The sequence below is a fragment of the Thunnus maccoyii genome, chromosome 14, assembly GCF_910596095.1.
Source record: "Thunnus maccoyii chromosome 14, fThuMac1.1, whole genome shotgun sequence".
NCBI classification, from domain to species: Eukaryota; Metazoa; Chordata; class Actinopteri; order Scombriformes; family Scombridae; genus Thunnus; species Thunnus maccoyii.
Window position 1 is genome coordinate 30,950,925 of NC_056546.1, and position 13,638 is coordinate 30,964,562.

At 40.0% G+C, this 13,638-nt stretch overlaps 1 protein-coding gene across 2 annotated transcripts in view; it reads right to left on the reverse strand.

Moving 5' to 3' along the window:
- nvl (nuclear VCP like) overlaps positions 1-13,618 on the reverse strand; it is a 34,569-nt gene extending 20,951 nt beyond the window's left edge. The window contains exons 1-13 of one of the 2 annotated variants that reach the window (XM_042433609.1): positions 13,496-13,618; positions 12,046-12,121; positions 10,639-10,709; positions 10,136-10,188; positions 9,931-10,021; positions 9,744-9,804; positions 8,074-8,316; positions 5,329-5,431; positions 4,965-5,041; positions 4,598-4,732; positions 2,776-2,877; positions 2,479-2,596; positions 950-1,094 (exon numbers count right to left, since the gene is read on the reverse strand). In XM_042433609.1, the coding sequence (XP_042289543.1) occupies positions 950-1,094; positions 2,479-2,596; positions 2,776-2,877; positions 4,598-4,732; positions 4,965-5,041; positions 5,329-5,431; positions 8,074-8,316; positions 9,744-9,804; positions 9,931-10,021; positions 10,136-10,188; positions 10,639-10,709; positions 12,046-12,102 (1,256 nt within the window). In that variant the 5' untranslated portion in view covers positions 12,103-12,121; positions 13,496-13,618. Of the gene's footprint in view, positions 1-949; positions 1,095-2,478; positions 2,597-2,775; positions 2,878-4,597; positions 4,733-4,964; positions 5,042-5,328; positions 5,435-8,073; positions 8,317-9,743; positions 9,805-9,930; positions 10,022-10,135; positions 10,189-10,638; positions 10,710-12,045; positions 12,122-13,495 lie in introns of both variants that reach the window. The other variant, XM_042433607.1, reaches the window with a different exon arrangement.
- Between the last annotated feature and the right edge of the window lie 20 nt (positions 13,619-13,638).

The window sequence follows — 13,638 nt, forward strand, 5'->3', positions numbered from 1 at the left end:
ATTGAGCTGCATTCCACTTTGCTGAAGACCAGACTAAAGACAGAGAGTCCACAACAAGCACGATGTGAAGGCCTGGGAGAGCATCACCAGAGAAGATACAAAGTGTCTGCTGATGTCTATGGCTCAAAGACTTCAGCCAGTCATTCACTGCAAAGGATTTTCCACTAAATATTAAATATGATCATTTTGTTTGATTTCATGTCAATCTGTCTAATTACTTTTAAACCCCTAAACTTTGGGCACTATGTGTTAAAATGGCTATATCTCTCACACAGTTCTTTCTATACTGATGTAAGCCTACTCAAATTAAAGCTGAGACTAGGCACTTTAATGTAGTATCCATTATTTTATTTGAAATTGAATGTACAAAGCCTGAAGAACAAAAAATGTGTGACTGACCAAATACTCAATGCTCATCAATTTAACAGTACTTTTGCCATCCTGTTTTTCCATATTGTAATTTTGTCATCTGGTCAATTGTCTACTGTACATACGACTTCTGTCTGTCTTGAAAGAGGGATCCCCTCCTCTGTTGTTTCTTCTATTTTTTCACTGTTTTTTTTTTGGGGGGGGGGGGGGGGGGGGGGTCCTTATTTTCCTTATCCAGATGAAGGGTCTAAGGACAGAGGATGATGTATGCTGTGCAGATTGTGCAGCCCTGTGGCAAATTTGTGATTTTGAGCTATATAAATAAAAATGTAATTTATGTGAAATAAAAGTTAAATGGATAGCAAGTGGTTCCTATTGGACTGAACAAACAGGCTTTGTTAGAGTACCCAGTAGTGGCTGTTGATGTTATAAACTGTGAGCTGGATATATGGAGCTATGACAAACCAGCAAGTAAAGGATTAGTGCAAATAAAAATTAATAATCTAATCTAAGAATCTACATGACCAAGACTACAATATTTAGCACAATAATCATGTCCCTATAATCACATATGACTGACCTGAGACGAGCTGCTTCATCAGGGATACCCAGGCAGATCTCTCTGTCAAAGCGTCCGGCTCTGCGGAGGGCAGGGTCCAGGGAGTCTGGCCTGTTGGTGGCACCAATGACCAGGACCTGAGCTGTCACTGTCAGACTGGTCAAGTCTGTCAGGAGACAAGCAAGAGAAAATGTCAATTCACCTGTGGAAGTCCTCCAGTGAAGGGGTGCTCACATTCTATTTTCTAATTATCTGACAGTCACTTCATCTTTTGCTTAATATGACATATCCATCAGCTCCTTCATCAGTTCAATATAGTGGTATCAGATTCGGTTGGAGTGAGAGTAGCATCTTATTCTGTGTGTTTGAGAATTCAGGACTGCAAGACCTGCAACAGATGTTTGTATTTGCAGGGCATGATTTCATGATTTCAGCTGCAGGCAGGTACAGGATGCCATGCTTGCATGACATACAGTCGTGGTGCAGGTTTGATACTGTAGCATTCTGTCTCTATCTGTTTCATGCATGTACTAACTGCATGTGTGCACAGCAGTTTTTTTTAAATCGATCATAGTTGATAAGAAAGAGAGAGAGAAAGAGAGAGAATTGATGGAAATATCAAACAGAACTTGTCGATAATTCAAATAACCGGCCCAAGGAGACATCTTTTGCCAAAACTGCAACTTGTGGCTCTTTACCGAACTAGTTCAATATGATGGATATACTGTATTGACCATGTAAGGGAATTCTATACTGTATGAATGTGCTGACCATGTAAAGGATTCTTTCCATAGCCTCACCCCTATATGACCTTCTCGGAATATGTGCCTCTTGTTATGAGCATAAGAAACACAAGGAAGAGGTAAATTTGGAATAGTGAAACATGTCTGTATAGGAATGTAGGGAGTTCAAGAATCCTACAAAAATGAACTGTGTACTTCAGAATATTCAAAGACACTGTATTCAACATACTGTTCTGCTTCCCAGCCATAATAAATTCTTGGGTAGAACCGAAGTGGGTTTAGTGTTCTTTGTCTTTACAATCATCACAACTGAAGAAAACCCTACAAATATGTGTTGGAACCAATGCTGCATTTTTATTTGGGTGAAGTTATGTATTCATTTGCATTCCAGGCCAGTAGAGGGCAACAATATGGTTATGGTGATGACCCTCATTATTACTTGATATCATGCACCACCTTTGACGGCGAGAGAAACAGTTCTTAGAAGCGAACACTACGGCAACATAAATGTATCCATAAACAGAAAGCCTGTACTTCAAGACAATCACCACACCTTCAGCGCTTCAAGTCAACTCAACAACACCCAGAACAGTCATCTGCTTCAGTTTACTGTCACCATAAAGAACAAACTCCTGCCAATTCATACATCACTGTGCCAGCTGGGTAGCATAGCAGCTGAATGATAGAAATGTTGTTGCCAATTCAGAACTTCAATATGTGAAACTAATTCCACTAAAAAGGTATTGAAAAAATATGCAAAAGTAGATCCTGAGAACATTACATCACTCTGATGGCAGTTTATCCTACCATCCATGCAGGTGAGCAGCTGGGCTACAATCCTCCTCTCCATGTCTTTTGAAGCCACCTCTCTCTTAGGGGTGATGGCGTCTATCTCATCTATAAACAGGATACATGGAGCAGAGCTCTGCAAGGGGAGAAAAGAACCAATGATCATGATGATGATCATAATGCAAGTTATAATACAAACTGTATAGTGTATACAGTGCCAGAAGAACATCATTTGAGTATCTGGTAACATGTGCCCACTACACCTCCTCTAGTCATTAGTCTATAATGAAAAAAAGGAAGAAAAGCACTACTGACCACAGCCGTATCAAACAGCTCCCTGAGCTTCTGTTCAGACTCTCCGGACACTCCAGACACCAGCTCCGGGGCTGATACCTTCAACATGGGCAGCTCCAGCTCCTGAAACACACACATCACTTTATTAACAAGCACACAAAACACACAGAATATTTAATAATGACTCTTGCCCCATCCACTCAAACCTAACTTGAAAAGTGGTAGTTTTTGTGACTGCTTTGGCCCAAACAGTTTCAAATCTACAAACTTAATACACATGAACCAAACAGCCCAACCAAAATATGACTGTAAAGGATTATTTCCCAATCAATCTGCAGTACCTCTCCCAACTTGTCCTCTTTGGTTCAGGTTAGCTACTACATTTGACATTACATTAGACATTACTAGCCCAGTCAAAGGTGCCTGTTCGGAACAGGTCGATTGCTTAGTATTTCTCGAGAACCGCATATTTATGTATCAACTGACAAATGTATCAATTAAAACAATCAGGAATTAATAAATGAAATGGTTTAAGTACAGACAGAAACTTCACCAGTGAGACTAAACAGAGGTTGAACCATAGAAGCAGTTTACGGCCTTCCATTGGTTGATTCTGCTGTCAATTAAATCTGCACGCCTATTGGCTAGTTTTACTGCCTCCACCTCTGTTTTTTTCTCCTGTATGCACTCGTTCTTCTGTCTCGTGCAGTTTCACTGAGCGGGGTCCCTCTCAGCAAGCTAGAGCCCAGAACAGTGATGTGACAGTGTTTATATCAAACAGCCCCCGCTGCACTCAGACACAGAGCTTGACGGCTCACTGTTCACTTATTCAAAGTTTATTCATAATAAACGTGTGACATGTCCAGATTGCACCAAGTGTGAAGTAGACTGGATGAACGGTTCGAGATATGCAAAGGACACACATACATACATACATACAAACAAACAAACAAACAGGAAGACAGAGATTCCTTGCTTTTTAGTTAGATGAACTGCAGTGCTCATTCAAAATGTGTCTGAGACACCCTGCAGTCTTGTACGAACATGCAAAGTTTCATCCATAGTACACAGTTCAATAGTAGAGGTTAAGTCTCTTAAACTTTTTCAACTCATTATCACTACAGATGTAATCCCACCTCCAACCACAGTGTGGGTTGCAATGGCAGAATGGCGCTGTCTGTATTTCAGCCTGTTAACTCCACAGAAGAAGCAGAAGCAATGTTGTTTATGAGGTATTTTTATATATTTCTGAACATGCCTGAGACATCCAGCACTGAGTCTTGAACGTACATGCCAAGTTTCGTTCACAGTACACAGTTCAATATCAAAGCTTAAGTCTCTTAAACTTTTTCAAGTCATTAACACTATGGATGTAAACCCATCTTTGACCACAGTGTGGATTGCAATGGCAGAGTGGCGCTGCCTGTATTTCTGCTCATTGACTCCAAAGGCAGAAGAAGTAGAAAATCAATGTTGTTTATGAAGTATTCTTACACACTTCTCGAGAACCGCTCTTCCAAACAACTTCACATTCGACACTGCACTTCCTTAAGTCCCCAGCAATACGTTTGTATGAAGTAGATCGGATGAACAGGTCAAGAGATATACAAAGGACAAACTTACATACATTCAGACAGACAGAGATTCCTTGCTTTATATAGAGAGAAGAGAGATAGAGAGATGCAAGCTGTGTAGTACCAGTGATCTACATTGCACTTCAAATCCAACCATACAATCTATGTACATAAAATCACAAGTTCATCTCCACCCATTATATTGCTTGATAATGCTTTACTATGAAACGCATAACTAAACTATTTCCCAGGCATTGTTCACTACTTACCCCAGCCACAGCCTGGGCCAGCAGGGTCTTTCCACAGCCAGGAGGCCCATGCAGGAGAAAGCCCTTTGGAGGAACCATTCCCAGCTGCTGGTACACCTCTGGGTGACGCATGTGGATCAACAGCTTACACATCTCCTACAACAATGTCATATACATTGACCCGGGCAGATGTAATCTCTATGAGCAGTTTCCACTGTAATAGCACATAAATGTTACAATACAAATGTATAATATAACATGCGCTCAACACTGCTAAATCCATTGAGAAGATTTTACAAAGGTGGCTGACAGCAATTCTCACTGCTACCATCCCCTTTTACTATGGAAGACAAATGCAGCAAGAAACAGAGTAGGAAAAGGTACTAACCGTTAACGTTTCTTCATTACCTCCTACATCTTCAAACTTTAGTGTGGGATTCTGCAGCTCTGGTGACTTTGATTTTGCTAAGAAATAATTCACACAGAAAAAATTAATTAGTGTCACAGACATCACAGTCAACTGTGGTAAACTGTATCTGTAATTATTATTGACAAGTTACAGACTAAGCTATTAATCAATTAAATTACCTAAATTTAAAAAAAAAAACATATAAAACAAAATTAACATATTCATCATGAATAAAAATAACTGTTAGTTACCGCCCTACAGGCAATGCTTGACAAACTCAATAAGGATTACATTGTTGTGGTTAAGAATCAATATTTTATAGTTAGACTGGCACTGGTCGTACCTTTCTTGTTCAGAGTGCGAGAATCAGTAGTATCAGTGGAGTTCTTAGTCCTCTTTTTTGACTTTTTGTGAAATTTCTCAGACTCCAGCATGGAAACATCTCTCTGCTGGTGAGAAACATGGCAGTTAGTTATTAGTTGAGCAAAGTAAAAGTCTATAGCAAAGGGTAAAATGGACTGCATTTTTATAGCACCTTTCTAGTCTTCTGACCACTCAAAGCTCTTTACACTACATGTCAACATTCACCCAGTCACACACACATTCATACCTTGATGGCAGAGGATGCCATGCAAGGTGCCTGCTCATCAGGAAGAGTTGCTAAACATTCACACACACTCACACACCGATGGCACAGCCTTCGGGAGCAATTTGGGGTTCAGTATCTTGCCCAGGGACACTACAACATATATTTTTTAATTTTATTTTATTTAACCTTTATTTTACCAGGTAAGACATTAAGAACAGTTTCTTATTTACAATGATGGCCTGGCAAGTGCCAGAAGACACTTGAAAGGGGGAAGGAAGCAAGGGGACACTAAAGGGTTAGGGTTAGGGAAGGAGCCAGGGATTGAAGCGCCAATCTTCCGATTAGTGGACGACCTTTTCTACCTCCTGAGCCACAGCCACCCAGTTAACTGTATGTTAACTTAATCATGCTGACAAGGTGTTTACATATCTGCCTTAAGCTACAGCTGTACAGTAAGACATGTATAGGTGACATATACAGTATCACTGCCAATTAGAAAATGCTCACCTGCTGAATGTCAAGAAATTCCAACATTAGAGACATGTGTTCTGCACTAAATCTTACTCCAATTTTTATTTGTTCATGTTGGGTCTCATAAGCTGAACACTTCAGAGACTGTAAGAAACAGCAGGAGTGCTCAAGAAACTTAGTCTCTCCACAGTCTGGTTTTTCGCACCTAAGTGTGAAACCCCACCCATGGACCCAGGTTAATAAAACTAGAGATTCCCGTCTTCTCATTCTCTTTCCCCTCAAGGCTGCTGTTGGAGCAGCTCTCTGGTTTGGCCTGCTCACAGCTGACACACACAGAACTCTTTTCTTTATGGCAGAAGATGCGAGAGCCTGCCTAAGACTCAGTAACTAAGTTATCTAGTGCCAGCAGCTGATTTAACACGCACAGGAGCCACAAAGCAGAGTTAGCTTGCCGCTAACTCTGTAAGGACTACACAAAGGAGTGACCTGGGCCCTCTGACCTGCACAACTGGAGCACCGATACCCAGCAAGGCCTGCATCCTTCAGCCTTGGAGCCAAACTCCTCTCAGCCTGACTCATCCACAGATTTGCCTACTAAGAGGCAGAACACCACATTAGCATCTCTCTCCCTCCATGGACTCGCTAACAACTAGGCATAGCCTAGTAACTTATAGTGTAGCATAGAACGGCTAAGCAAGACTGTTTAACTTAATCAATGTACTGTACATGTATTGATTTGGCTAAGGTTATTCCATGAACTATTGTTGTGATGTCTTGTTCATGGTCAGATTATTGCATGGCCACACCGCTAAGTTAATGTTAGCATGCTTAACACATGCTACATCCAGTAACCAGGCCCCGCATGCAACTAACCTCTTCCTAACCTGGCACCTTTAGCATACACCAATTGGCCTTAAACAGAGAACATCACAGTTAAAAGGTTTAAAACCGAGCTTTGCACACTTTGCGTCTGGCAGCACATGTGGTTCAAAACACCACATGGTCTGGCCTTTTGTCTCTGTAGTTCTCTCTACACAGACATATTGTCTGCATGCCGTGTGCTCATTCACCAGGTGACTTCAGCTATCTTGCCCCCCCACCCACCCTCTACACACACACACACACACACACACACACACTTGTGTTTTGCTCTTTTACCTTTTTTTAATAAATGCTTTTGGATATACATGTTGTCTGTTGCACAAGAATGAGTTTCGCCAACGTCTACTCTGCAAAGAACTCCAAAATCCTTCAACCATAACTAGCTATTGATATGGTAATTTTGGTTATAGTTAAGTTAATTATTTATCAGAGTTCCAAATTGATAGCTTAGTAAATATTGAGAATTGGCTATCTTTTTCCCTGACTCCAGGGTGGTGGCCCGTTATTGTTAATTCTTATTAATAATTCCTCTATTGATTTTAATAATTAATTATCTTTGATAATCATTAATTATTGCTGATAGCCAAACTTGTAGCCAAGGCCAAACATTTAATAGTGACTCCTATCTGAAATACACCACTGAACATCAATATCCTTCCTCCTTCTTCTGATGAATGACCTGTCAATCATGCATCACAGGCACTGCCCAGAAAAGAGCCTGACCATTACAGATATATCACTATCAGCTTGTCAAGTTTAAAATGTCTTGCTAAGTATGGCAATTCTTCAATAAACAATGTCAGGGGATCCTCATGAAAAAAAAAAGTTAAAAAAAAATCAATATAGATCAGAATATTATTGCTATTGGATTATTCTTTTTAACCTTCACATACAAATATTCTTATAACCTCCAAAATTCTATCATGGGACCCACATGCTCGGCTTCCTTCACCTGTATCAAAACAACTTGCAACTGTTCAGATTCAGATGTTTACACCAGGAAATCAAGATGATGAAAATGCAGCAACTAGGTTATTAGTGACATTTCTAAGAATTGAAGGCAAGAGGACCAACACAGTTATTACCTACTTAGTTATAATGTCAGGATGTTAAATGTCCTGACAAACTCCACATGTACATACATACATTTGTTGCTGTATTAGTTGGCTCCTCTTGACACAGATCGATTAAGATGTTCTTCTCAGGGCCTCTGCCTCTATCAATGAACCAGCCTCCTGTTGAGACCAGCGTCTCTGCACTGGGAGGAGGGTTGGCTGTGCTGGCAGGACTGCAGGCAGCAGGCTGATCTCCCCTGGGTGAGCAGGTGCTGGAGTCAGGGTTTCCCTTCCGGTATAGAGATGTAAGAGAGCTGTTCATGTGGTTGGTGGGCTGGAGATGGCAAAAGGCAGCAACAAGGAATGTTTAGATCTCACTTTTTAAGTGCTGTGCTGATCATTTTGACAAAACAGTCCAACATTTGGGGCGACTGTGGCTCACTAGGAGGAGAGAGTTGTCCACTAATCACAGTGTTTGAGGGTTGATCCCCTGCTGGCAAGACACTGAACGGTCAGGCCAGTGCCCTGCATGGCAGCTCACTGCTGTCTGTGTGTGAGTGTGGCAAAACTGTTTAGTGCTTTGGATAAAAGCATTATATAAATGCAGTCGATTTATGATTTACATTTGAGGAAATGTGCCTGTTTCCCCCAGTTTCTCTGTGCATCCAGTGCCAGAGATAGGTAGAGGACGTGTCAAGCCTACCTTAGCACAAATACAAGAAACAGGGGGGAACTGTCAGCCTAGTCCCCTCATATGTTATCATTTAGCAAGCTAGAGGTAAAGGTAGTCACCAATCTATCTTACTGCAGGTCATCTACAGGGTGTAAAAGTCTACATTGTTCTCCTCAGGACTTTTGTTTTGACTCTGGATGTGTCATCCATACCTGGAAAGACCAAAAATTCTCTCCTTTGTTATTTTGTCATTAAAAGGCTTCCACTAGAAAGAATTGTAAATGAACCTAATAAGCTCTTAAAATAGTCACTGAGTTTGTTGTCCCCCCAGGGGTTCACATGCTTTTGCTTCACACAAATATATAAGATTGGATAAATTTCCTCAATAAGTAAATGAATAAGTTTCATGTTTTTGTCTCATTTGTTTAATTGAGTTCCCTTTATCTGGGTTTAGGACTTGTTTAAAAATCTGATCTGATGTTTTAGGTCATATTTATGCAGAAATGGAGAAAATTCTAAAGGGTTCACAAACTTTCAAGCAGCACTGTATATATGGTTCTCAAGAAATAATAAGCAATCCGCCCATTCTGAACAGACACATTTTGAATGGGCACTGCACTAGTAGTAATAATTTCTAGATCATTATTCAATTTTTAATTAAATTTAATTCCTTTTCGTTACTGATACATTTGTCAATTAATACATATATATGTCGTTCCCGAGAAATAATAAGCGATCAGCCCATTCTGAACGGCACGTTTTGGACGGGCACTGCGCTAGTTCCATTAATTGTCCCAGTAAGCCATTTCAGTGAGTGAGCATGCGCAATATCAGAGCCTGGAACTTAACATTACTAATTCCACCTATGCTTTTCCTGCTTTGACAAGTCTAAATGTCTGCTGTGAAAAGGGTTTATTCCTCGCCAAATTCTGGTGGGTGTGGTCTACTTGCCAAACTGCTATATCTCTTTCATATTAAATGACATTCATTTGGCAGCCACTCTAACATGTATTTAATGCCACTTAACACAAAGTGGGAAAACTGCATGTAAAAAGAATTACAGATTTAACCAGCATCTCTTTTCTTACAATGCTCTCCAGGATGATGTCGTCGCTGTCAGAGGACTCCTCGGAGCTGCTGCTGCCATCACTGAGAACACAAAGGCTTGTATTTAAAAACAAAGTATAGGTTAAGCAGAGAGAATGGCTCAGAGCCCAGAGGTGAAAGATATCATTTTGCTGGTCCAAAACAGGCAGTGATCAGTGTTTCTGTTACCCAGTGTCGTTGTGGCTGTGCTTGGCTCTCTTAGCCAAGTGCTTGTTCTCCAGTTCATTCATCCCAGATTCATTCATGATTGCTTGATACACTAGAAGAGATGCCCTTCCATTAGTGTGACTTTAATGTTAATAAATAATCACTGTTAAAAAACACATTCAAGCAATACAACAGTTATAGAGTAATAATACATCCATCTACTTACCTTTCTCTACTTGAATCCTGAAAGCTGTCTTGTTTCTTCTACCATACTCCATTCTAAAGACACAACATAATACTTATCACCGAATACTTTATGACTTTTCATTAATATGAAATGCACCAGAACCAACACGGTGGGTGATACAGATAAAATCCTCTATCATGGTATATGTCATTTTATATCTCAATATTAACATACAGTACACTCAGTGTCCAGTTATTAAGTCCACCTAGCTAAAACTAATGCAGTCTAATACAGCAGCTCTGTAATAAACCCTTCATGGAGGTTCTAATGTTCAGTCCTTGTAAAAAATGTTTTACAGGTGTTGACTTTATGCTAATTTTGCAGGCTGTACTTTGTGCTGATGTTTAACTTTATTGTGTTGCACTGAAGTGTTGGTATTGAGATATTTGATCTTCTCCTGACTACTACAGTCAGGTTGTGTGTAGGACAGATTGAGCAAAGTTAGTCACCACCTTTGCTTGAGTCTGTTCTGATGAACTTGCCTGTACAGTTTTTGAAGTTCCAGGGCCATGGCTGACAGGTCCACATATTCATTGCTGCTGGACGCCAGATACTGAAAACAAAATTAACAAAATGAAACAGGGTCAAGATGACTGACACTGATATCAGATATTCAGACCCAGTCTCTGATCACATGTTGTAACTTAAGACCATAAATAACATGAAAACAGAAGAACTGACTCAGGATGTTCTGATGGCAGGACAGTGTTACCATACTGTCCTGTGACTTACAGTCTGAAGAGAAGTGCTGTATAAATTAAGTTTATTGTTGTTGCTATTTTGTTATTACTATTCCATAAAACAGGTTTAACAAACTCTGAGCCTACCGCTGAACTCTGAGTTGATGAACACTGAGGTGGAAAACACTGAGTTTTCAGTTCCAGAACATCTGATCAGAGTTTGTTCAATCAACAGAGTATGTTCACTCTGAGTTCAGCGCATACGTGTTGAATGAAAAAAATCATCATCAATGGAGCTCTGATACCATGATTCACCATGGCCAAAGGTAAACAAAAGACAGGGCTTTTGATTTAATCCAGCGGACGTAGAGATATTAATGCATATATATGCGGACTGTGAACATTTATCTTAACAAAGATAGCAGCAGTAACAGAACCTGAGTCAGAGCGGGGGAAAGAGTTAAGTTATCACAATTAAGTTTTATTCAGCTTAGTCTGTTATATTCATCATTTTCCAGACTTGAATTTCCTTAACAGATGACAAAGTGGTGGAATGTGTATCAGGCCTACATTGCATTGTTAAATATATTTATTCAGCTTCAATCTGACAGGGACAAAACACAGGGGGCAGCAATCGAAGATGAAAAATATAGTTGAAGATTTAAAATAACATAGATGAAACAGATACAACATATTTTACATAGAGACATACAATTGTAATCTCAGTCTGATCCAGTAATAATGAGTTTGGTGATTTGCAGTTGAAAAGGCATCAAGGTTCAAACGGACATTACGTTTTTAGTCGTTGTGGATCTCGGCTCAGCAGCATTCAGTGTCATAAAAATAGAACTTCCACGCAAAAATAAGCACATGCATAAGTTTTATTCTAAGCTGAGGGTGAATTCACGCTATGTAATATTTGAATGTGAGGGCAAAAACCGCTGTTCAAATACACCCCTGTTGAATGACATAGGTTTAACTATATAACCATTTATATTCATTTGGAGTGTGTGTGCATATGTGTGTAAAAGAGACACTTGTGATGCAATAAACTATAGGAGAGGGGAAAAAAAGCTGTAGGAGAAACACCCTATCTGCTTCATTAAACTGTGGGATGGTACAAACATTTCCATTTAGGCTTATTTGTTTAATTAAGAGCACTGAACTGATAACATGCCGCCCTGGGAGAATGGGGAGAAACAGATGTACCTGCTCCACTCTTTGTCTGAGCCGACTGTCTAGCCAGCCACCACCTCTGTTCTTCATGTCTGAGTCTTCTCTGAACCTGAGGCAGGACACACATTCAGAACAACTTTAAAACAAAAATGTAACCACAATTCTACACTTGATGAAAAAGAAGAATTTCCAACAAATTTTGTTCTATGAAACCTGTTATAACATAAATACGTAAGAATACCTTACCTCTCTTATCAAGTTTATCACTGATGTGCTTTTGGGATCAATGATAAAGGCAATAAAAGACAACCAATCAGGGAAAGGGAAGGGGTTTATTGGAATAACAAACTCACTGGCAGTGACAAAAATACTCTAAATTCAAGGTACACTTACAAGATTTGTTCAGAGTTTCGAGCTTGTAGTCAATGAGCAGTTACACACTCTGATGTTACAGAGCATTCACACATGACAGATACTGTCTTCTGCCTTGCATTCAGAGTGAACATTGATCTGTGCTCTCTAAAGAAATGTGTACATCAAATACTGCAAATATACAATCTATTATTCTGGAAGTCAGTATGACGAGCTTGCTGAACATTTCCACACACACTGTCAAAGCAGTGACACGTACACAAATTACATACAATATATGCATACGTGTGCAGGAATAAGGATGATTTCCGTTATCAATTTAATGATTTAACCGTCATATTTTTTATCAATAGATAAGTGATACAATCTACAAAATGTAGGCTGTGGCTGAGGAGGTAGAGCGACTCGTCTACTAACTGGAAGATCGGTGGTTCGATTCCCGGCTCGTCCAGTCTGCATGTCGAAGTGTCCTTAAGCAAGATACTGAACCCCAAATTGCTCCCAATGGCTGTGCCATCAGTGTGTGTGTGTGTGTGTGTGTGTGTGTGTGTGAGTGTGTGTGAATGAGCATTAAAAACTCCTCCTGATGAGCAGATTGGCATCTTGCATGGCAGCCTCTGCCATCAATGTATGAATAGGTGGATGTTGGCATGTAGTGTAAAGCGCTTTGAGTGGTCGGAAGACTAGAAAGGCGCTATGTAAATGAAGTCCATTTACCTTTTACCATTATTGTGTTCGGATTGCAGAGAATTCCTCACATCTGAGAGGCTGGAGCGAGCTAATGTAGTGGACTTACACTGGTGAAATGATTTTTGATCGATTATCAAAATTGTCATCTGTTGATCCTCTGTGTACAGAATCATATTTAAAGTACTGAATATGTGATTTGTTGTTAATGTGTGATTTACATCTACGTCCCTATAGACATAGAGGAGTATGAGGAAAATCAAGCTACAACAAATTTACTTTTAAGGCAAAACGTGGTGAGTTTTATATATGACATGGTGGCATGTTTACCTCAACCCATACACACACACTCAGTAATTTACGTCAAAGAAAAGCTGTCAGTATGAACGTGACATCGTACCATGCTTCCTCTGTGATTACTTACCTCAACAAACACACCAACACATGGCCCAATATTCACGAAATCGTCTTTCAAACTGTCTGTTATCTGTGTTTGGCGTCTGGCAGCGTAACCACGAGACACACTACCTCACCCGGAAACGGAAACGAATACATCCGAGTGAGGAT